General features: G+C 41.5%; 1 protein-coding gene across 1 annotated transcript in view; it reads right to left on the reverse strand.

The window, feature by feature from the left end:
• Positions 1-5,726: 5,726 nt before the first annotated feature.
• Positions 5,727-25,484, reverse strand: part of USP13 (ubiquitin specific peptidase 13) — a 112,349-nt gene continuing 92,591 nt past the window's right edge. Inside the window, exons 20-21 of the mRNA XM_059391488.1 lie at positions 12,142-12,226; positions 5,727-10,497 (exon numbers count right to left, since the gene is read on the reverse strand). Of these exons, the coding sequence (XP_059247471.1) occupies positions 10,404-10,497; positions 12,142-12,226 (179 nt within the window). The 3' untranslated portion in view covers positions 5,727-10,403. The remainder of the gene's footprint in view (positions 10,498-12,141; positions 12,227-25,484) is intronic.

The following is a 25,484-nucleotide window of genomic DNA, read 5'->3' on the forward strand; positions in this document are numbered from 1 at the left end:
TTCAAGGTCTTTTGAGAAATCTTTCAAAATGGGATTTGGGGATCAGAACTGCTTCAAATCAAAATTAATCCAATTTGTACTATGGGTTTAAAAAAAAAGTCTTTTATTGAATATCACCACATATGATTTTGCATGAGTTATCTGGAAATTAAGAATGCATTTTTACATATAAAACCAAAATTTTAAATCTCCCTCCTTTGTTAATTTTTTAAGAGTAAAATATTTAACCTGAAATTGGACTTCGTGATTTTTTTAGAATAAAAAGTATTAAAATATATTTGTTTTAGGATCTGGGTTTTTTTTTTCTCTTTTTTTCTTTTCTTTTTTCTTTTAATCAGTCAATAAATATTTAAGGTTCTACTACGTGCACGTACTGGTTCTGATATAGGTCAGTGGTAAGTAAATCAAATTAGACTTGCCCTTGAAAGCTTAGATTTCTGTGAGGGATCACCAAATGCTTTAACAAATAAGAATGTCCTGTGCCAAAAAGAGCTAGAAGAACAAGGCAAATAAGGTATTATGAGAGATACTGGTGGCTCCTTTATCTGTAGATGATCAGAAAAGCTTTCTCCCAAGGTGACATTTGGGCTGAGCTTTGAACAAGAAACCAAACAAGTGGAACAAACATTCTTGGCAGAGCCAAGAGCTAGCATACAGTACCAAGGCAGGAAGGAGCTTGGTGTGTGTTCAGGGAGAAGGGAGTCCAAGGCAGGGGGCAGGGGCTGGGATCTGAGAGACTAAGAGGTACCCTGGCAAAGGCAGAGATTGTTGGTGGCCTTTCCAGAGCACATAAAGTGTGGATTTGGCTCCAATCACAGGAGGGAAACCCTTGAGATGGAAATTTCTGTTTCCAAAATGTTTACTAACGAAGGCCATGAGTGGTCGGACTGATGACGCAGGGAACACGTTTGGGTGAAGAGAGCTGCAGAGGGAGCCTGAGCACCCCCTTCTCCCTCCACACTGTCCCCTCTTGGTAGAAGTCAGCACTGAAGCTTGGTGGAAGTTCATTTTTTCCTCTATAAAAACCAAGCTGTTTGTCTGTCTTTCCTGCTTCACTATTATTTCTACCCAGTGGTGAATTGTAGCGCCTCTCCCCACCCCTTGTGTAACTCAGACCTTTCTTACTTCTCTTACCCCTTTTTAAATGAGAATCACATTAATTTCCTCAAAACAGCTGCTTCGCTCCATGTATATACATAAAAGCAGCCCAAAGTTTGGAGTGTTCTTTACATTTCTTTAAAACCTTCCTTCCGGAATAAATGAAACAAGATGGGATTGGGAGGGAGACAAACCATAAGTGACTCTTAATCTCACAAAACAAACTGAGGGTTGCTGGGGGGAGGGCGGTTGGGAGAAGGGGGGTGGGATTATGGACATGGGGAGGGTATGTGCTTTGGTGAGTGCTGTGAAGTGTGTAAACCTGGTGATTCACAGACCTGTACCCCTGGGGATAAAAATATATGTTTATAAAAAATTAAAAATTTAAAAAAAAAAAACCCTTCCTTCCGGTAATGCCTTTTACCTGTGCAGCATTTTGGGGCTCCCAAGGACTTACCTATTTTTCTCTTTACTTCTACCTCATATTAAATATTGCTGCCTGGTAATCATCTTTGTGAATCAGCACTTTGGGAACGGACGGTTGATTTTAGTATTTTGCTCTGTGGAACTAAACCACTTTATTCTGTGCAGGCCCTCTGCTTGGGCTTAGAAGGGTAGAGACCAGGCAGGTCAATCTTTCAGCCCAAGTTCCTTGAGATGAAAAAAGAAAGGAAGCTAACATTTATTGAAACCTACCATGTGGCAGATCCCTAGGCCATTGTTTCTACTATGCCATTTTAACCTTGAGGTGCACTCAGGTCCTCTGCTTTTCCCCTACTATGTTTCCAGGCCATAATTAATATTACTGCAAATGATGAGCGTAAGAGCAAAAACTGTGCCAGGTGAAAAAAAATCAATGTCTTACAGATTAAGAACTGACTAAAGATCACATCTACTATTAAAAACTGCAAAAATTAACCCAGGAAAGGTAGGCTTGAGAGAAATTACCAAGACGATGACTATGAGTGCTCAAAGTAAAATCTGCTATTGATTTTAAAAATGACCAAAGAACAAAATTAAGAGTTGCAAAATTTGACCTGGTAAAGGAGGACCCGGTGGAAATAATGACAGGAAAAGGGAATCTGCAATAGCAAAAGTTTTAATAAGGGAAAATCTGATGAATACCAAAAGCTGATGACTCAGACTTCCCTCATAAGATTTACAGAATTGATACCAATTACACTAATTTCATTAAAATAGAAAGGAAAATATAACAGCCTAGAGAGAATTCAACTCAATCACTATTTCACACTTTTTCTTCTCTCCTCAAACTTCCTACCTCTCCCATTCATGTTCCCTCCAAGCTGAGGATCTCACTTCTTACTTCCCTGAGCAAATTAAAGCAGGTAGGACAGAACTCTCAGACTCTCAGCACTCCCATCTCTTCACAGCCACAGCTGCACTCCGGTCTCTGCCTTCCTCCTGTCCCCACAGACAGGCTCCCCAGCCCCTGCCTGTCCAAAGTCAGCTCCCACTGGGCACCAGAATCCATCACCTCTTCCTGCTCAAGGGAGAGCAAACAGTGATTCTTATCTTTCCACCCTACATCTTCCTGTCAGGCACCACCATTTCTTTCCTTCTCTTTGTAGCAAAATTCCTCAGAGTTGTTTGCATTCACCTTCTGCAATGGCCTCCAAGTAGATCAATCTTGCAGTCAACTCATCTGACTTAACCTATCATCATTATTTGATATTTGATAATTTTTGCCTCTTTAAGATACCGTCTTCCCTTGGCTTCCACTTCCAGGCACAGATCTCTTGGTTTTTGTCCCCCTTGGTATTCACGCCTCTCAGTCTCCTTTGCTGGCTCATCTTCTCCTTGACCTCTTATATTGACAGACTCAGTCCCTGGACCAATTCTTTTTCTTGTCTCCCTCCATTGGTAATTAGACTCAGTCCCTGGTTTAAATGCCATCTAGCTACCAACAACTCCCAATTTTATATCTTCAGTCCAGACTTCCCTCTCAAAATCCAGACTTATATATCCAGCTTCCCACTCGACACCAACCATGGAGGTCTAATAGGCATTTTAAATTCCACACATCCCCAAATATACTTGTGATCATCTTTTCCCATCACCACCCTCCAATCCCACCAAGCCTTCCCTATCTTTGTTGATTGCAACTACATTCTTCAGTTGCTCAGAGCAAAAATTTTGAGGTCTCACTCCCTCACATGCCACATCCTGCCCATCAAGAAATCCTACTGGCTTTATTTTCACATGTATCCAGAATCTAACCATCCTTGCTAACTCTGCTGCTACCACCCCATCCATGTGAGCCATCATCCTATCCGACCTTTTATCCTTGCCCTCCTGTCATCTACTCCAGACAAAAACCAACCTCCTAGAACTTGAGTCAGATCAGATTAGTGCTCTGCTCAAGACCATGTAATGATTCCTGATGGCATTCTAGAGTCAAGCCCTTCCAATGGCCTCCTGGCTCAGACAATCTGGCCTCTCTCCAAACTCCTTTCTCACTACTCTTCCCTTGGTTTTCTTCTCTCAAACCACACTGGTCCCCTTGCTGCTTCTCTGACATAATAGGTATGCTCCCCCACCCTGGAGCCTCTGCTCCAGTGTGTCCCTGTGCCAGGCATATCTTTCCCCCAAATACCCATTTAGATGATTCCTCCACCTCCTTCAAGTCTTGGTTCAAATCTCACCACCAGATGATGCCTTCAGAGAGTACCCTATTTAGTACCACAGTCTGCACCTCCCACCCCCCTTCTGCTGTTCCTTTTTTCCATAGCACGTAATACCTTTTAACATATTATATAAGCTACTTATTCCTTGTTTAGTGTCTAGCTTTCCCTGTTAGAAAATAAACTCAACAAGGGCAAAGAGTCATGTCTACTTTGCTTACTGATACATTAAAAAAAAAACAATGCCTGGCATATAGATGTTTAATATGTATTGAATGATGAACCATGCTATATAGATTAACAAAATAAACTGGATTAATAAAATTAGTAAAATGCTTTGGGAAAAAAAGTCATTGATGTTGGTATAATTCTGATTCTTTAAAAAAAAAAAAATTTCTAGTCTGAAACAAAGGGTCAATCCTCCCTCCATAGGGTCAAAGTGCGATGGGGTTAAAATAGTGGCATAAACTAGCACAGTAAAAATATCCTGTGCCACCAGACTGTCAGATGTTTTACATAACTCCTTTCACATTTTTATCATGCCTACTGCATAGATGCCCAGATTATGTTTCAGGATATTAAGTACTTAACAAAGTCACATAACTAGTCTGGGCTAGAAACAGGACTTGAAGGCAAGTCTCTTTGCCTCCACTCTTGCCATTTTATCACCCTGCCCCCTACCTCACCAAAAGACTCTTCCTAGGAAGTTTTTAAATACTTGGTTGCATGAGGATGAGAATAACTCATTGCTTTCCTATTCGATTTCCCCCCTATAAATGGTTTATCACTGACCCCATTAAACAAGCAGGACCTTAGGTTCAAACAGGGCACACACACACTGGTAAACACTTCCATTGGGCATAATGGGACATAGCCAGTGAATGTAAGCAGCAGCTGACTCGCAGACATTGTCCTAAAAACTTTAGTTATTGAGTCAGAGGAAATCCCCCATCCTCATCATTTCCTTCTTCTCTTCTCACCCAAACATTATGGCACCATGCTGATGCTGGTCATTTTCCTGGGATTTTTAAAAATATGTAGATTGATTCCTTAAAAACATTTAAGTATTGCATGGACATTTTTAAGTAGTAATAAGCGTAGCCTATATGGTAGGCAAAATAATGCCTCCTCCATGATGTCCACACCTTAATGCCCCAAACCAGTGAATATTAACCTTACATGTCAAAAAAAAAAAAAAAAAAAAAACATTGTAGATGTGATTAATTTAAGGATCCTGAAGTAGGAAGATTATTCTGGACTATCTGGATGGACCCCATGTAATCAAAAAATCCTTTTAAGAGGGAGTAGGAGAGCCTTTCAGAGGGTCTATGACAATGAAAGCAGACACTAAGTAATGTCCATGTTGTTAGGACACCACAAGCCAAAGAAGGAGAATAGCTTCCAGAAGCTGGAAAAGGCAAGGAATGGATTCTCACATGGAGCTTCCTTGCCACTACTGAGGTTTTAACTCTGTAAGACCCATTTTCAGACATCTCACCTAACATGCTCCTTTGAGCCACTAAAATTATGACCATTTGTTACAGCAGCAACAGGAAACTCATACACCCTACAAACATGATGCCACGGAAATGCTGAAATCCCTTGGTGCAATCAGTATTGAGTGTGCTTGCCCCTGCATTAGGGAAGCTACCAAAAACTGAGTCAGAGAACCACAGAAGGCTCCCAACTGACTCCAGTATTCAACTGTACACCCAGTAGAGTAAGTCTAAAAGACATCAGACTCTTCCCCACTTCGGTCCCTTCCACCCCCAGGAAGTAACGTCTTACATCATTGCTGACGTTCCACTACTGATGGGAATGAGGCGGCCCTGGTGCCCATAGAAAGAAACCCTAAAAAGAAATAAAATTAGTCACTGTCTCAAGTTACCTGTTCCACTGATGGATGAGAACCTGAAAAGGGCAGAATCAGTTTACTTGGCATTTTGCAAAAGAAAAAAGAGCCGTAAAGGGACCTCAGATTGTGAGAATAGCCTTTAATTTAAAACAACTGAAGCAATAAATCATCCATCTCTCTTTCCATCACAGGCAATGCTCTCCCCAAACAGTTGAGATATTTTAACAACAACTGTGACTAGTGCAAAATAAAATAAATACAAACTCTTTCAGGAGCCAGCATCAAAATCTGCTGGGCAGGTGGGCGCAGGCGACAGGCTCAGCCTCTGCCAAGGCCGACAGGAGTGGCAAGATTTATACCGTATGTCAACACAACCAGCTCAGAACAGACCAGACAATACCTGGGGGAGGGGAGACCACAAGAGAATGTTGCCTAAAGTGAAGCAAATATGCCCAACACTCTCCTGTTGCCAACATCCTTGGCATGTGGAAGATGCTGGAAAAATGAGTGCAAAGTTAGCAGCTTCTATGCAAAGCTGAAGGAATGAGGTTTGGGGTTCATTTGTTTCTGTTTTTTAAGTGGTGTCTTAAACATACTGGTTTTGACACAGGGAAATCTTCTGCTTTCCAGAAGGCATTCTGTGTCTCTCACAGGGCTCCTGACTCCAGCAAAAGTATGTACACTGTTTCTGTCTATCTGGATGCTTGGGAGAAGGACCTTCCACATGGAGCACCTCACTGCCTAACCCACACCATCTACAGTCCAGAGCAGTGCTGTCCAAGTGCAAAGCAAGCCACAGCATTTTTGGGTAGCCAGATTTTTAAAAAATCAAAAGTGAAATCTAATAATGCCTTATTTATCTAAAATATTATCATGTAAAAAATATAAAATATGGATGAAATATTTTATATTCCCTTTTTTTGGTACCAAGCCTTGAAAGTCTGGTGTGGTTTTGGTTTTTTTGTTTTTGTTTTTGTTTTTGTTTTTTTTACGTGAACAGCACAAATTCGATTTGGACAAGCCCAATTTCAAGAGGTCATGAGCCACACGTAGCTACTGATGACTGCACCAAATAGCACAGACCTGGAGAGGTTTAATATGATCTCTTTCAAGACATTTACAGAGTAGGGAATCTTCACCGTACTGGGTAGGTGCTCTTATACCCCGGCTTAAGAGTACGGAATCTTACTCTGTAACCTAGGATGTATGACCTAGGTGACGAGTACAATCACATTTCATCTGATCCTTTCCCCTAGTCCTTCTCGTCACCTGCCACCTCCCCAGGACTCCATAGGTGATGCGATTTAGCAACAGTAATGCCTACAAGAGGAAAGATATCCTTTCTGTGGTAGACAACTTTCTCCATACTTACTTGGGGATCCTAGCTGTAACTGAATTTGAGTAAGAACATATTCTATAAATGTTACAGGTTTAGCCGAAAGTGGTTCTGAGGTCTTTCATCGCAGAAGGTGTTCTAAACAGGTTTTTCATTTTTGAAGGGGATGGAGACAAGGTATCTCGTGGACTGAGAAGTGAAGCATTTCAAGAATGGGAAAAAAGTAGAATAATTACCCAAGAAAGTGGGCAGAGGGGTTGAGTGCAGACACTAAAAACGACACATTCTATAAGCTCGGGTGTACGAGCTGCAACGAACCAACACATTACAACAGACCCCTATGGGATCCCTCACATCCCTGCCTCTGGCCCCCGTGGTAACTGCAGGAAAATAAAAATAGAATAGAATGTTAGGGCAGTAAGGGACTTCTGAGCTTATCCAACTTAATGCATTCACTGTAAAGAAAAAAGCCCAGAGAGGTAAAGGGCCCAAGGCACTGGGGTGAGTGCGCAGCTCAGTGGGCCTTGCTGGTCTTGGAAATAAAAGATGTTGGGAGTCACAGGCTAAAGCGACTGGGGGTAGGCTTCTACAACCCAAAGTGAGCACAGGGAAATGGCAGGCACATTCTCCTATAGTTGAAAGAAAACAGCCAAGTCTGTTCAAAGCACTGAAGCAATGTTGATGTAAAGTGGCATTAAAATATGATTCTTCCACTAGTCCTTTCTGCATGCTTTTTGCCCTTAAAAAAAAAAATCCCAATCTGAACCAAACTGGATTTCTAATTAGTTATATGGGCATTTAGATGAATTGACAAAATAAAAACTTTGATACATTTTCCAAAGATACATTCATTGGGATTTGACACAAATGGATATCAAAAGATATTTACAGGAGAAAAAAAGTACACTCTTTCATACATACACCCACACACAGTGAGAATTTCACAAGGATACCACCGCACCTCACACAGAGGACTCCTCACAGGCTGATAGTTGACAAAATCTACACGTTATTCCAGTTTTCAGTCACAATTAATCTCATCAACATATGTGTGAAAATGGAGCAGTATGTTCCAGACTTTTATTCCAGGGAAACCTACCTTGTATATATGAAGGTATACATATAAATACACTTTTAAGCAAGAAAGAATCCCATTATTTGCTCTAGTTTTTCCCCAACTCTCAATCTGAAGTAAAGAATAGCACATATACAAAACTTTGCCTTGTAGAAATAGCCCTTTGTTTTGTGAGGCAGGAAAAAAAAAGGCAGCCATAGTATACTTTCTTACAATATGTTTAGGCATCGGAAGGGCTAAGTTTATTTTTCTAGTTAATGAAATTAAATAATATCTAGCCTATAGTCTTATACTGATTTTACGCCATTTTGCAAAGTTTTATACCAAAATTTTTATTTTGTTCAAAATACATATGCTATCTTCATCCACATTTCACTCCAAATCCCCAATAACCACCTCTCCCCACTCCCGTAGAAGGCCTTTGCTTTGTAAAAGTGTTGAGAACAAGTCATTGTTGACGTGTGTTTGGAGTCATTTTTCCATGACACTCAGCCCTAAGGTGACTGGATTTTGTAAGGCTGCTTAGCGTGGGGGTTTTTTACAGGAGTCAGAGATTCATGTGACAGGGAGGGGCTGTTTTAGGATATCCAAATCAACATTAAAAGAGGACATCAGTGGCCACAACCGAGTAAAGAGAGTATTACTGCACTATGAGCTCCCTCCTTATGCCAATTGTATTTGTTCCCAAATTGAAGAAAAGATCAGATGAGAGAAGGAGGGAGAACACTCTACTAGAACCCACGTGGCACGCGACGTGCTACTCTTTCGCAGGTCATTGTATCGAATCTCACCATATTCTCAAAGAGAGAGCAGGTGTCATTGTGCAGATAAGGAAAATGAGGCACAGAGAAGATGAGGGACTTGCCCATCTAGGGGCAGCACCCACATCTTGGCCCTGGGCCTCGGGCACAGCAACCCTCACAAACACACGGTGTAGCTGAACTCCCCAGAGAAGGGCCCTGATCATACCCAGAATCCTGACTCTTCACCGCTCACCATGTTGTAATCAATCGTCTGTGTGGCATTTTACCCAGCTGGTTCGACTTTATTTTCCTACAGTTTCTAGAAAGATCCTTGCTACCAATCAAATGCATGTTGAGCAGATTGCAATAGATCCTTCTTCATTTGACTGGCCAATCTGAAATAGAAACTCCAGAGACCTTGGAATTCAGTACAGCGCTGCAGGAAGACGTTAAACCACTTTTGTTGTACTTTTTCATCGCATCTGAAACTCTGATCTAATCCCAGGTTGCAATAAAAATACCAAGATACCAAAATGGAAAAGATGGTCTTTCATAATGTCCTAAAAAGTTTCTTTGCACCCGAGGCCCTTAAGGCACCCAAGATCACACTGCTATTTGGGAGGTGATTAGCCAAGAGAGGGCCAAGAGGAGACTCTAGCCCCAGGAAAACGGAGAAACGGAGGCAGGCAAAGAGTGCAGGGACAAGAAAATTACGGACAAATTTGGGGCACTTTGATTCCAGGGAGTTGTTACATGTTATGGTAAGATTAGCTATTTTAACTAAAAGTACACACTATGCCTTAGCGGGAAGGGCTGCTGAGAACCAGAATTTACCTACCTTTGTTTGGCAAAGAACAATATTGTGCTGCCGGGGGCATCTGGCCTTATTTCACCAAATGTCACATACCCCGGCAGCCCTTTTTACGCCTGAAAATCTAAGCGGGGAGCCAATTTTTAAAACTGTTCCTGAGTTATAGTTTCTTTAAAATAGTTACTCGCTTTTCCCAGCTATGCTTAATACCAACTGCTTTAACCTTTAAAAACCAGCCCGGCACAGATTTCCTGGTTGACGACAACGGTCTCACCCTCACACACTCACACAATCACGTTATGATTTTTGATATGATTAAATTAAAAATACCTTTCACTGAAGATGCTCTAATCTTCTATACATGGATAGGTCAGAAATTGTGTATAATGAAAAAATTGTGTCACAAATAAAGCCCATCCCCATTACTGATTTTCGATATGAAACAAAAATGGGCTTTTCATTTACTGTGGGGGGGGCAGGTGAGGCCACACCACTGGCCCCCAAATCATAATAGAGGGCTGGCGGCACTTCCCATTTTTTGGTGTGACAGTGGCAGATCCCCCACCAGCAATATAAATACTTTTTTTTTTTTAAATCATCCTCTCCTTGAACATTTATAAAAAGAAAAACTATCTACAGTAGTGTATCATCACTAATAGAAATTTCTTCCCAGTTCTATTTCAGAAAGCGTCAAATGATGTTCTTTAAATAAACTATAAATACCCCATGTATTCCTTCATGTCTGGTTGTCCCAACTTCTGCTTGCTTTTTTTTTTTTTATTTTTTTTTTTGGCAAATTAAAAAGGCGTGTGGCTTCCTCTCGCCGACTGACGCATCTGAGGCTCAGCGTGGCACCCTGTGGTAAAAGTACATGTAGCCCAGGTCCTTGGGGGGCCTTTCTGAGGCACACACTCTGTGGTCATTGTAGATCACCCACCTGAAAACAAAAGACAGAAGAACTCGATGGATTTCAGTCAGTCCCAGAAAGCTTTGCCGAAAACAAGTTACTGTGCCATACTTCAGCAAGTTGTTTTAAGATAACCAAACTCAAGCCTACTGTATAAAAAGAGAGAATGCTGGTGGGAAACTGTAACTGCCTTTTTTATTCTTGAGCGCCATCAAAAGGTAGTTACGAAAAGAGTCGCCAAACATTTTAAGCCCTTTGGTCTCAAAATCCCTTTTGTAGAAGTCTACAGATGGCCTCAGAAATTAAGTCAAAGAATCACGTACGGCGGTGTTTATTTCAGCCTGAGGTGTAAAACTAGGTCAAAATAAGAAGTAAAGAGCCATGCAAGTGAGCCATCCCATAACTATTAAAATGTCTTCAGAAAATATTTGGTAAAGTGAGAAAATACTCATAATATAGTATGACGTGGGAACAGGGTTAAAAAAAGTGTATGTGCCGTGTGCATACTTTAAGCTTTTAGAAAAGCTATAAATGCTTATGTACATTTGTATGTATGATATACGTGTATACAAATGTACACCCTTTCCCAGTGAAAATAATAAAAGAGAAATGTATCAAAACATAAATAATGATTATCTTTAAGTTTTCAAACGACATATTCTTTGTTCTATTTCTGAATTTTACAAATTCCTTACCATAAATTTTATTGCTTTTTGAATTATAATTAAGCATTTTTCTTAGGAAAAGTATTTTGAAAAGAGCATCATGCTTGGTAATAAAAAGAATTTACTATCAATCAGCCTGTGCTCAACTATTTCATTAATCAAGTTAAGACAACACTAAAAGACACACCAAAAGGGAGCACAACTTAAGTCCACGGTGGGAACCAGTGTCTCCCACAGTGTGTGGCATGGCGTGAGAAGTCAATGTCCCACCAGGACAGGGCAAGTTTCTAGGTTTCTCCAGCCTCAGGCTGCTCAGAGAGGAGCTCACAGAAGAGAAACCAGAGGGCTCAGTGGGGCTAGAGCCCCAAGGAGAAGGTCCTGAAGAGAGCAGCAGCCTTACATCCTGTAAATGGCTCATTCCCGGCTCACCACACATCCAGCGATTCTACCTACAGACCCAAGACACCTACTGCAAGACCACAATAGGGCAAAAGAATGGATGTGTAAGGAAGCCAGATAAAACACAGGATACCCAGTCAAGTTTATATGGCAGGGAAGTAACATTAAATAAGTTTTTGTATAAATGCATCACAGGGAATATTTAAGACATGTTTATACTAAAAAGTTATTCATTGTTTATATGAAATTCAAATTTAACAGGGCGCCTGATTTTTTTGTTTTGTGGGCTAAAACTGGCAATCCTATGGAGGTCCCAAACACACACACATTCTGCTGCAGGACGCATCTTTATTTTGGGAAGTCACTTTGGTAAGATGGTTGGGAGTGGCTTTGAATGCCAGCTCTGACATGGCTACTTCCGGGCTAAGTTATTACCGCTACTCAGCTTCTCTGAGCCTCAGGGTCTTAATGTATAAAATGGCTTTGAGAGTAAATCCTTACAAAACCATCGTGAGAACCAATGGGATATGTGCAACACCTCGCTGAGAGCCTAGCATATGTAGATGCTCAATAAAACATAGATACCATCGATTTTCTAAAAATGACTTACCTTCCTTCCTTTTTAATATGGCAAACATAATGGCCACTCATTGTAGATGTTCCCATGTGACTGATGAATGCAAATAATTCATACACTATGAAAGAGGAAACAACTCTGTTACAAGGCAGCATTTCTAGAAACCAAGAGCACTTCTGATCAGAAATGAAAGGCAACAATGGTGCAACCCAGCAACTGCTTACATTGAAAGGCAGTCTCTTTACCTTGCTATACTGAGAACACACACCCACACATACTCACCAACTTCAACCTGCAAATTCATAATAACACAGGACATAAACTATCCAAGCACAGCCGGCATTTAATTCCTATCTGGAAGAGAATTCGAAATCCCACAGTCGAGTATGGTGGCAAGCTCATGGTCTAAAGGGGCAGTCCCAGCTCTATCATTTTTAAGCAGCATGAGGATGGAGGAGCTGTTTCCTCTCTCCGAGTCCATTTCTTCACTGAGACGAAAAATCCACCCACTTCACAGGGTTGTATAAAGCGTAAATGAGCAATTCAGACTAAAATACCATACAAATGTCAGGATTATGAGGAAGACAGCAGATAACTGTTGTCATTTATAGAAAGGGATAACGCTTCAGAATAGGCTTCCTGTGGTTTCTGACTTGCTCACAATAAACTATATGGGACCAAAATTCAGACTTTGTTCTTTCTGAACAGGGAAATATATAGCCTTTGAGTGCAAGACCAATGTTTATTCTCTAACAAGTGCCTCCTGCTGTCTATCAGAGAATTCGGTACATACCCATTCCTGATTAATTTCAGCTCAGGCTCCCCTTGCCTGGGCTAGACCCACGCAACACAGAGTGGATTCCATGGACCCACAGAGTGGGTACCAGTCCACTCTGCAAACTCTTACAGGCTATGACAAGACAGGTATAGAAACTGAGCACCTTCTTGCAAACTTTCATAATAGTGTGTTTGTGAAATCTAATAAGGAAAAAATGGGCTCCCATATTCATTTTTCTAGTGCTCTATTTTTATTCCATTTTCCAAAGTATTGTTTCTGGACAGACCCTTTCCCTCAACCCTCTCTCACTCATTCCTTGTTTCCCTTGCTGTTCACCCAGGTTCTTCTACTTACTCAATGGCGAGTCCCCACCTACCCTCCCTCACCACACCACACACTGCTAATCACCTCCTTCTTCCTCAAGTATTTGCCCCCAGCCCATGACGGTCTCTTGGTTCTCTAGCTGACTCATTGGCTCCTCCTCACCTCCTTGACCTTTAAACACTGATGACCTGGAGCTCAGACCACAGACTTTTTCTTTTCTCTACGCTGATTTTTTTCGCTCTCTTTGGGTGATCTCATCTAGTCTCATGATAGTAAATGGAATGATTTTCTTAATTTCCTGAATGTTCTTTGCTAATGCACAGAAATAAAATTGGATTTTGTATATTAATCTTGTTTCTTACAATCTTGCTATACCCACTTATTAGTTCTAATAGTTTCTAGTAGATTCCTTAGGATTTTCTATATACAAAATTGTAACATCTGCAGAAAGAGATAAGTTATACTTCTTCCTTGCTAACCTGGATGCCCTTTATTTCATTTTCTTGCCTAATTGCCTTGGCTAGAAGGTCCTGTTACAAGGCTAAATAGAAATGACAAGAGTGGGGGTGGCTGGGTGGCTCAGTCAGTTAAGCATCTGACTCTTGATATCAGGTCTGGTCATGATCTCAGGGTCCTGTGATGGAGCCCCACATCAGGCTCTGTGCTCAGTAGGGAGTCTTCTTGAGATCCTCCCTCTCCTTCTGCCCCTTGCCCCCTTCCCTAAGAAAGAAAGAGAGAGAGAGAGAGAGAGAGAGAGAGAGAAGGAGGGAAGGAAGAGAAGAGGGAAAGAAAAGAAGAAAAGGAAAGAAAGAATGAAATGGAAAGAATGGACATCCCTGTCTTATTCCTGGTCTTTTGGGAAAAGCATTTAGTCTGTCACCATTCCGCATGATATGAGCTGTGGGTGTTTTGTAGATGCTGTCCAATGGAGGAAGCTCCCTTTCATTTCCAGTTTGCTGGGCATTCTCTACTCATCTATCTCAGTTAATGGGGATTCCATTCTTCCATGCAGGACACAATCTTGGCTTCTCTCTCACATACATCTTTTTTTTTTCCCCTTTCTGATACATTTTTTAAGTATAGTTGACATGCAAGTTACAACAACTTCAGGTTTTTTCATGCTCTTTACACACATCCAATCCATCAGCCAATCCTGTCAACATTTCCTTCAAAATATATCCAGAATCCAATCTCTTCTTACCACCTCCACTAGTAATGTGTGATCCTAGTTACAATCATCACTTGTCTGAATTTTTACAACACCCCCTTATCCGGGCTTTCTGCTTCCTTCCTTCCCCTCTACTGACTATTCTCAGTATGGCTGTCACAGTGGCGTTTAAATGGAAGTCAAATTATACCTCATCCTGTATCTCAGAGTAAACTCTTCCTTTTACAAAGATCTATGAAGCCCACCTCCTCCCAAATCCCCCCTCATTTCACCCCAGCTACTCCTGCTTCCCCTTCACTCCACCCCAGCTACTCCGTCTTTCCCTCTCACTCCACCCCAGCTACTCCCTCTTTACCTCTCACTCCACCTCAGCTACTCCCACTTTCTCCTTCACTGCACCCCTGCTACTCCTGCCTCCTGGCTGCTCCTCAAACACACCCAGCGTGTTCTGGCCTTCAAGCCTCTACATTCATTGTTCCCTCTCTGAAACTCTTCTTTCAGATGTCGTAAGACTTACCCCTCACTTCACTGAGGTCGTGGATGAAATGTCACCTCAGAGAGGTCTTCCTGTACCAAGTTACAAAAGAACAACTCTCCCTTCCACTCCCACCTTGACCCCTAACCTCCCCCCAACCTTGCTTTATTATTGACTGATAACATGAAGTAACTCCTGCCATGTCCAAACCCACCTGTGCATTTATTTATTGTCTATCCCCTTTATCTCTGGCTAGAATATAGCTCCATAAGGATAGGAAGTTGGTCTGTTATGTTTACTGAAATGTTCTTGGCACAGAAAATGGTGGCTCAGCATACAACAGGCATGTCATAAGTATTTGCTGAATTTATAAATAAATGTGTAAATTAGAGAATAGTTCTGTTCACTCCATTTCTTCCTGTGTTTTTATATCTTACATTGTATATATTTTATAAACCACCTACCAAAGTATAAAGTTAAAGTTAGTAAAATAATTATTAAAAAAAGAAATGACTCAGGGCATCTAGGTGCCTCAGTCGTTGAGCATCTGCCTTCAGCTTGGGTCATGATCCCAGGGTCCTGGGATCGAGCCCCACATTGGGCTCCCTGCTTGGTGGGAAGCCTGCTTCTCCCTCTCCCACTCCCCCTGCTTGTGTTCCCTCTCTCGCTGTATCTTTCTCTGTCAAATGAATGAATAAAATCTTTAAAAAAAGAAAAGAAAGATATGACTTAGAGGGGATTGTTTTTCCCATCATTAAGTTTTTGTTGCTGTCATACCAATTGATGACAAAAAACAAACAAACCCAAGTTCAAAACCAGAATCTAGGCAAAAACAACTGTGAATGACAATCGTTTTGCCTGGCACTTTGTTTCTGAGATAGTTACCAGGAACCCTATTCTGGTCTGCCCTCCCTGTTGTCCCCTAACACTAAGAACCTGCCCTACCCAGTAAGCGAGGGAGAGTGCAGGCAGAGAACTTTTCAGGTTGCTTGGCCCTGGTTGGTTTTTAAAACTCTTCTGGAATCATCTGTATCACAGCCCAATTCTTCAGCTTGAGATACAGTATTGGTCTCCCGAAATGAAGCTGCTCTCTTAGAATTTTCATGAAATAAAGGACATGACACCCCAACCAAGGCTTCCCTCCACCATGCACTGTTCCCCCAAAACAATGACTTAACTAACTGAACAGACTCTTTAATGAGCAATGTCCATGTCAAGCCAGGTCGTACAATGACACACTGCTTGGATACCAACACAGCCAATGGGTTGACAAAACAAGTAGACAAAGAAAGGGACAGATCCATACAGTCCACATGCCCAAACATGTCATTAAGCCCCCCGAGGCATTTCTCCTCTCTTTGGTTAAAAACAATTCAGTGTATACTCATAATCATAAAAATGAATTAAAGAGGGAAAAGATTAGCATAAATCTTGGTCCTAAATTAAAATTAAACATGTTTATCAATACAAGCAACCACCCCATGCATTACTCAAGATCTCCTGCTGGAACTGACAGCAAAAGAGAGCATCTCTCTCAACACATTTGCAAAAACTCAACAGGTAAGAAATCTCAATTAGTATTTGCTTCCAAAGAGAACACGAAGGTGAATAAACCTAACAGACAAGCTACTACTGATTCTTCTCCAAGTTCTCAGAGGGCCCCTTCTAAAAAAACAGCATCAGTGTACGCACTCCCAAAAGATGTGCAGACCCCTTTTCACGTAGATAGAAAAGACAGTTTGAGTCAAGGCAAATCACTTTTTTAAAAGATTTTATTTATTTATTTTAAGAGAGAGAAAGCATGTGAGCACAGGGTAGAGGGGCAGAGGGAGGAGAGAAAGTCTCAAACAGAAGCAGACAGGAGCCTGACACTGGCCAAGAGCATCTGACCCTGAGACCATCACCTGGGCCAAAACCAAGAGTCAGAAACCACCAAATGCACCACCCAGGGGCCCCTCAAATCATTTTTAAAATGCTGACCTGCATAGAAAAGTTAGACAACATTGCCTAAACCACCATGTCCCTCTAGAAAGCGAGAATTAAACATAGTCTGAAACTAGCAACTTTCCCCCTTTCCCTCTCCCAACAAAACGAGTCCTTCTTTGAACATAGGAAAATGGTTCCAACCTTTCTAATATGCAGAATTTTTTCATATCAGAATTTTACCACCCCTACCCCTACCCAACAAAACAGCAATGGTGCTCTGATTTTACTCTTTGAAAAAGTACCTTCAGAAAACGAATGTGACACTTGGAAAACAGAAGAGGCAGGCAGCCTGTCCTTTCATGTCCTATGGAGGAATGGCCACCCAAGGACTGTCTAGGGTAGGGGCCAGCATACTGCAATGACTCATAAGCCAAATCCAGCCCACAGCCTACTTTTGTACTACCCAGGAGAAAGGGGAGGAGGAGAGGGACAAAAATATGTCATGACATGACTATGGCCCACAGAGCCTGAAACATTATTAATATCTGGTCCTTTAGAGGAAAGGTATGCTGGCCCCTGGTCTAGAGGATGAAAGTTCATCTCACTGTTTACTATTTTTTTTTAACATTTGATTTATTTTTTGCATGCGCAAGGCGGGGGGCATGAACAGGAGCAGGGCAGGGGAGGAGGGGCAGAGGGAGAAGAAGACTCCCCACCTAGTAGAGAACTCAATGCGGGACTGGATCCTAGGACTCTGGGGTCATGACCTGAGCTGAAGGCAGATAACCAACTGAGCTACCCAGGCACCCTCACTGCTTACTACTGATTAAAGATACCAGAATTAGTCAAGTTACTCATTAACTTACAGATTTTTGTTTAGTAAAGGTAGAAAAATTTCTGTCCAGTAGAACATGTAACTTCAAGGATTTATAATCTGGAGACACTAATTTTATATTTAACTCAGCAATCAAATTATCTTTGATTATCCTAGCTTCTCAGATGCTTTGAACCGGTAATAACCACAGCTAGGTGGTTCCCTCATTAATTAACGAGTTGAAGAAAATCTGTGATTTGTGCTCAGTTTAGATGTACCTGAGAATCATGATTTTGCCTTCTTGAAAATTATAGTTTGACAACAAATAATGACCCACAGCAGCTCTAGATTCTGGAATGCAGTTCAATTAATTTATATTTTATAAACCCTATAGCATCTATGTATATTTGAAAAGTAGTAGTATCTCATACGGGTGTGACATTATTTAGTCAGTCTGGAGAGAGTGCACAGAATACAAAAACACCAAAAGACTCCCTGAAATGACCCCAAAACCCCAGGGGCTCCACAGCCTTCTGGTGAGAAACCCAAACTGAGTTTTCCAACTGAATCTTCCTAACTTCAATAATCTGTTCCATTACCCACCTCTAATTCCCTCTGTACAACGGAGGGGAAAATATCATTCTTAATTTACTAACGTTTAACTCACAAACACCTTCAATCTGCAAATAATTTCTACCCAGAACAGCTTGATTTCCCTTGTCCCTGCTCTGAGAAAAGACCAGTGGGAGGTAGGGAGAGAGAAATGGATGGATCTGGGTTTGGAGCTTTCAGAAAACTTCAGAATACCCTCAAAAAAGAGCAAAAGGAGCATTTGGGTAAATCAATAACAGCTTCAGGCAGCTGACAACAAGGACAGAATCCTTGTCCTCGCCTCCCCAACCCCACAAATTGCCTCCCCAACCCCACACAGCTCAAAATTACCAAAACCCTTTGACTTCTCTTTATTATACCACCTAAAACTCCAAATATCAAACAATTGCCTCCATGCTTCCTAGTTCTCAGTCACTCATACTTTAGTATAAATTAGCTTATTTCAGAGTGACTTCCACTTTACTTCTGATAACACCATGGTGGGGGGAAAGAAAAAGGAAAAGCCCATAGGAATTACAAACAGGTGCTGAAGTGGGATGAGCATTGGACCCCAAGTGCATTAGGAGGCTTTGCCCTCGAGGAAACCACTGGTGTTTAGCTCCCATGGAGCTGCACCCTCCTGCTCTGTGGATCCCATTCCTGCTGCATTCCTCAGGGAGCCTGGTGCATTAGGAGCCCCACCATTACAAAAATGAAATGTCTCTCTGCTCCCCTTCCTGGAAAATCTCTGCTGCCCTAGAAGCTCTCGGAGCCATTACAGTGATGTGGCTGAGAAGCCAGAGCAGCTTTTGAGTAATCACAGCCTAATCACATTTTAATTACACTGGCAATCAGTGAGTTCTGAACGAAAGAAAGAAAGAAAGATTAAACACTAAGTGCAACATAGAAACAGAAATAATTTTGCAAATGGCAGAAGCCCAGATAGGTCAAACTAAAGACCCAATTTTCCACTTTTACAATTTTTAAAAACTCAACAGAAAGGTGATAGCCGTCAAATGCGCAGAACGTAATGATGAAGAGAGCCTTGCGAAAAATAGTCCCACCTCCCTTGAGATTTAGCAGATCTGTGGTAAGATGAAAGAGGAAGTGCACTGCCTTCAAAATCACACAGACCTGAATTCCCAGCTGGTTCTTCCACCATCCAGGCCCCTACCGTGTTGGGGCCCATTTGCACATGTGAACACCGAGCCGCAGGAGTAAAGGAAAGCTGTCCAGGAAGTGCCTAGTGCACAACAGGCGATCAGTGAAGGACAACCACTACCTGACCCAGGGTCATTAGCACTAATTCTTCTGAGCAAACTAGACGACATGAAAATAAGTTTCATGCAATGACATTATTTCCTCATTCAAAAAACTGTAAGAGTGATTTTTAGTTAACATATTCCCTAAAGAATTTGATACAAGTGCTCCTTTAAACCGTGTACTTATAGAGTCACATTTCTTTCCCCATTCAAACTCCTATCTTGTCATTATTTTCAGTGTTAATATGGTGTAAGACGTCCCAGCAGCTACTGTCCTCCTTCTTAAGGCAATAGTAACCTCATCTGGCTTTTAGCACGGTGGCTCTCAAATTTATGCTGAATCAGAATGGCCTAGAGGGGCCTGCTGACCTCCAGATCACTGGGCCTACCCTCAAAGGCCCTGAGTGGGGCCCGACAGTTTGCATTTCTAACCAGTTCATAGGTGATGCTGTTCAAAGGGGATGCTGATTCTCCTGGTCCAGGACTACATTTGAACGAGCGTTTGAAGGGATCATGCTTCCCTTCTCTGCGCACAAGCTAGGAGGGAAGAGGTCTCCACCCTCAGGCTCCATGAGTGGGGCCAGTGACCAGGGGAGGGCTGAGCAGCCCGAGTCTCAGATTGCCAGGACCTTTGCTAGGAACTCCAGGGCGATGCTTGGCTGGATTTTCACCTGGAGAGATACATAGTAGGAGGCACTGGCAGCCAACTTGTGACCATTAGGAAGAGCCTATCTGAGACACACACCAACCCAGAGAAGTACAGCCAAGGGGAGCAACCCGGTGAAAGGGTTTCAGTCCCAGAATCAAGGGCCTGCCTCAAGTCAGGACTCCCGAGCACTGTCCAGCTCTTGTGATACAATACTTCTCTTTTTGCTTGGACACGTGTGGCTCGGCTCTCCCGCCCCTTACAGCAGAACCCAGGAAAGTGAAGTTGCTGGTTTTACTTGGTTTGACTATCTGTTTTGACTCTCCGTTTTGCTCCTAAAAAACGATTACTTAAGCTGTTAAATTGTCTTCACACACGCCAAACCAAATGCTTTCATCAACTCACCAACCCAAAAAAGAGGTCAAAAGCAGTGTTTTGGGAATGTAAACAACCTGCTTACACAGAATATACATCTCCTAGGAGAGAACCTAAATTCAATGTAATTCTAATGAAATCCTTACAGAACAGCTAATTACAAGATTAGGAACTTTCCAAAATTCAGCAGTAACAATTTAGAAAATATAATGGGAAAAATTTGTATTCATAAGTCATAGAGAAAATGTAATTCTGAGAAGAAACTCAACCAGAAATACACAGGAAGTTTATGAAGAAAAACATACAGCTTTGCAGAGGTGGGGAAAAAAAGAGAGATGAATTAAAAAAAAAAAAAAGGTAACGTGTCTCTGGCCTGAAAAATTCAGTATTATAGACTAACTACTAATGTGCAATATATGAAACTCTCATATAAATCAATAAAAAGCTGGTGAAAACCTCAAAAAAAATGGGAAAATGGACCAAACTAAATGAGGAAGTGATTAACACAAGAAGAAAAACAACAGCCAATAAATATATGAAAAATAAGGAGAGTTCTTAGCCTGACTGCACCGGTGGAGGGATGGGGAGCAAGAGAGCCAGCAAAGTTGCCTTTTGGGGGGGCAATGTAGTAATACTCATTAGTACCTCAAAATAGGTAATTTGACTCAAAAACTTCACTTGTAGAAATTTTTGCTAAGGGCCCAAGAATGTTCTTTATGGTGTCATTTTTAATAGAGAAAAAGAGAAAGAGGACAGAAAAAAAAGAAACTTATGTTTCTTATTTCTTATTCTTTTTTTTTTATTTTTTTAATTTATTTGACAGACAAAGATCACAAGCAGGCAGAGAGGCAGGCGGGGGGGGGGGGGAGGGGAAGCAGGCTCCCCGCTGTGCAGAGAGCCCTATGCAGGGCTTGATCCCAAGACCCTGGGATCATGACCTGAGCCGAAGGCAGAGGCTTCAACCCATTGAGCCACCCAGGCGCTTCTCTTATTTCTTATTCTTAATGTTTATTACTGAGATAAAGATTGAAGGAGGCATTCGTTATACTTCTGTCAACAAAATTCATCCTTTAAAAATTTATTACTTGGGGCACCTGGGTGGCTCAGTGGGTTAAGCCACTCAGGTCATGATCTCAGGGTCCTGGGATCGAGTCCCGCATCGGGCTCTCTGCTCAGCGGGGAGCCTGCTTCCTCCTCTCTCTCTGCCTTCCTCTCTGCCTACTTGTGATCTCTCTCTGTCGAATAAATAAATAAAATCTTTAAAAAAAATTGATTACTTAAAAATAATTGCTCTCAGTCATCTGGGTGGCTCAGTTGCTTAAGCGTCTGACTTCAGCTCAGGTCATCTCAGGGTCCTCAGGTGGAGCACCACGTGAGCTCCCTCCCAACTCAGTGGGGAGTCTATTTCTCTCTCTCCTTCTCCCTCTGCCATTCCCCCTCTTTCTCTCTCAAATAAGTAAATAAAATCTTTAAAAATAATAATAGTAATAATAATTGCTGTCACCTTCTGAATATAAAAATAGCCCCATTATCAGAAACTCTTTCTGTAATTGTATTTTTTTTTAAGAGTTTATTTATTTATTTGACAGAGAGTGAGAGAGAGCACAAACAGGGAGCAGCAGAGGGAGAAGGAGAAGCAGGCTCCCAGCTAAGAGAGAGCCCAATGGAGGGTTCAATCCTAGGACCCTGAGATCATGACCTGAGTCGAAGGCAAATGCTTAACCAACTGAGCCACCAGGCACCCATATAATCATCTTCTATTTAAATAACAATTAGATGACCTGTAATTAGGTATGTAAATTATGGTACGGCTATACAATGGGTATTATTAATACACATCCAGTGATCTAGACATATATATATGTGTATATATATATATATACATATATATATATATATATATATATATTCACAGTTAGGGGGAGCCAGATTATAAAATAACATTTATAAAATAGCATGTAGAGGGTTCCCTGGTGACTCAGTCGGTTAGGCGGCCCACTCTTGGCTTTGGCTCAGGTTGTGATCTAAGGGTCATGAAATCAAGCCCAGTCTCCAGCTCCGTGCTCAACATGGAGTCTGCCTGAGAGTCTTTCTCCCTCTCCCTCTGCCTCTCTTGCTCAAGCTTTCTCTCTCTCTCTCTAAAACAAATTTTAAAAAATCTTTACAAAATAGCATGTATAGAATGTTTTATTTTTATAAATATTTATATTTGCATTCATTTTATATTTGCATAGAAAGGTCTAAAGAATATACACAAGGCATTAACAGTGGTTATGACTGGGTAGTAGGGTTGGAAGTAGTTTTTATTTTCTCTTTTCATAAATCTGCATTTTCTCAAGCTCTTAAAATTATTAAATACACTTTTAATTATAAGAGAAAAAAAAGAAGTGACTGACATATGAATTCAGGTGCTAATGCAGCAAAGTACAAGAAATCACCTTTCTCTTTTCCTGTGACTTATGCAATGAACACAAAATGGTGCACTCCCAATTCCTCCATCTGACACTTGGAGGAGGCAGCACAAGACTGTTCCTGTGGCCACTACCTCCTGATCTTCAGCCATTCTTCATTTAATCATTAATTCTCTGATTACCTCTGGTGCGCAAGACACAGTGCTGGAAAGGCTACTTTAAAAACATCCATTCCTCTTAAAAATCAGATACAAAATGCATTTGATGAGTCAGGCTCTTTTGGATTTTGGTAATTAAAATTTTCACCTACCACTGCTTTTAGCTTCAGTATATCCTGTACTTGATGTCTCACAGGACATCTCTGTCTCCTTCTCTACCCTCACCCTAAATGTGGGGGACGTGAAGAGGGAGACCACTGAGCTTGGCCCGTAGTGCCTTTAAGTTAAAGGGTGCTTGAAAGCATCATCGTGACATCCCATTCAAGGGTTCAACTCAAAAACCAGCAGGGCCAGGAGTACCAGAAGATCACTCTGAGTTCAGCAAGCCCAAGGGGATGATGTGGCTGTTTCATATCATTATGACCATCTTCAAGAGAGTGGCTGGTCCCTCCACGTTCCATCAGAAAACAGGAAAACCTAATGATCAGACTCACCCTCTTTCTATAGCCATGTATCTTGGCAGCTTTACAGTGACCCCCATTGTGTGGTTTATTCCTTCCGTGAGGAGGACTCACCATCCCCAAAGAAAAGTCCATTACAGAAAATCAAGGAAGCCGTGAACCAAGACATGTAACACGTAATAAAACCCACTCATGAATAATCGAATACCATCCATTATGGCTTTTAGAATTTTAGGCAAGGCACTGATTTCCAAAAAGTAATACAAGGCCCGTTAGATGAATATGGAAGTTGGGAGAACTATATCTCATCTTTTTTTTTACCTAGTCGGGATTATGAGAGTTTCAGTAAAGAAATTCCTGTTTTATATAAAAGAAAATCTCCCTCGCACCCTCTATGTCTAGTGGCAGATCAATACATACATTTTAGATCTGGTTAAATGACTAATGCGTAGGCCATTAATGAGAGCCCACAGCTATCTGATTACTGGAACAAATGCTGCTAATGTAAAATTTAAAAAATAATTTTTTTTTTTTTTTTAGAAAGAGAGTGCGATGGGGGAGGGGCAGATGGTGAGAGAGAGAATCTCAAGCAGGGTCCATGCCCAGCACAGAGCCTGACATGGGGCTTGATCTCATGACCTTCAGATCATGCCCAGAGCTGAAATCAAGAGATGCCCAACCAACCGCACTCCCAAGCACCCCTATAAATGTGAATTTAATTAAATCCAATAATTTTTTACTTGGTACTTTCTATGTGCTAGACACCATGAGCTTTATGAAAGTAAAATAGCATCTGCCCTCTACAAGCTCCCAAATAGGAAACACAAATATTTATATAAATAATTTTATCACCAGATGAATTTGATGCTTTTTCTTTTTTAAGATTTATTTGTTTATTGAGAGAAAAAGCACAAGCACAGAAGAGGCAGAAGGAGAGAGTGAATCTCAAGCAGACTCCCTGCTGAGTGCAAAGCCCAGCACAGGGCTCAATCTCACAACCCTGAGATCATGACCTGAGCTGAAATTAAGAGTGGGATGCTTAACTGACTGAGCCACCCAGGTGCCCCTGAATTTCATACTTCTAATAACAGAAGAATAAACACTATGTCATGGGGCTTAGGGCACATGCTCTGGAGGCCAACAACCTGGGTTGGAATTCTGATTCTACCCATCACTAGCTAACTAAATGACCTTAACAAACTTAACCTTCTCTTCTACCTCAGTTTCTTCACCTATAAAAGGGAGATAATAATGATATCTACCTCATAGGATTATTGTGAGGATTAAACGTGGCACAAATGGAAGTATTGTGAATGTTGGTGTAATTATTACTAGCCCAAGATAAGGAAGAACTAATTCTGAAGGTCCTGGGAAAGCAATCCCATGAATGGAATCTGTGGCCAAGCTGTGAATAATGGTAAGGATTTTAGTGTGCCATGATGGGAGAGAAGGGCATTTCACAATCAAGAATTAACCCAAGCACAGGCCTAGAAGTAGGAAGAAGGGGGTTAGTGCCCTGACGAGGCTGGTGGTATGGCTCTAGTTCCAGGTGTCTGAGCTAGAGGTAGGGGGATACAGAAGAAATAACACTGAGAGATGAGAGATGCTGCCATCTGCCTTCAGAAGGTAACGAATGCCAGCTAACAAGCCTACACACTTTCCAGAGGTGATCACAGCCCAAAAAGCAGGGCATCACAACGGTGAAGAACATGGGATTCTAGATTTGAATTTTGGCTCCGACTCGTAAGAGCTATGTGATCTTGGGCAAGGTAATTAGCTTTTCTCTGCCTCTGTTTTCTCACACATAAAACAGATATGTTAAAGATTAAATGAGAGGTCATATGTGAAGTTCTTAGAACCAGTGCCTGGTGCATAATGACACATATGTGTTTCCTTTGAAAAGGCATAGTGCTGTGAGACCCTTGATCTTGGAGTTGTGAGTTCGAGCCCCATATTGGGTGTAGAGATTACTTAAAAAAAAAAAAAA

Source organism: Mustela nigripes, chromosome 2, assembly GCF_022355385.1.
Source record: "Mustela nigripes isolate SB6536 chromosome 2, MUSNIG.SB6536, whole genome shotgun sequence".
Lineage (NCBI taxonomy): Eukaryota > Metazoa > Chordata > Mammalia > Carnivora > Mustelidae > Mustela > Mustela nigripes.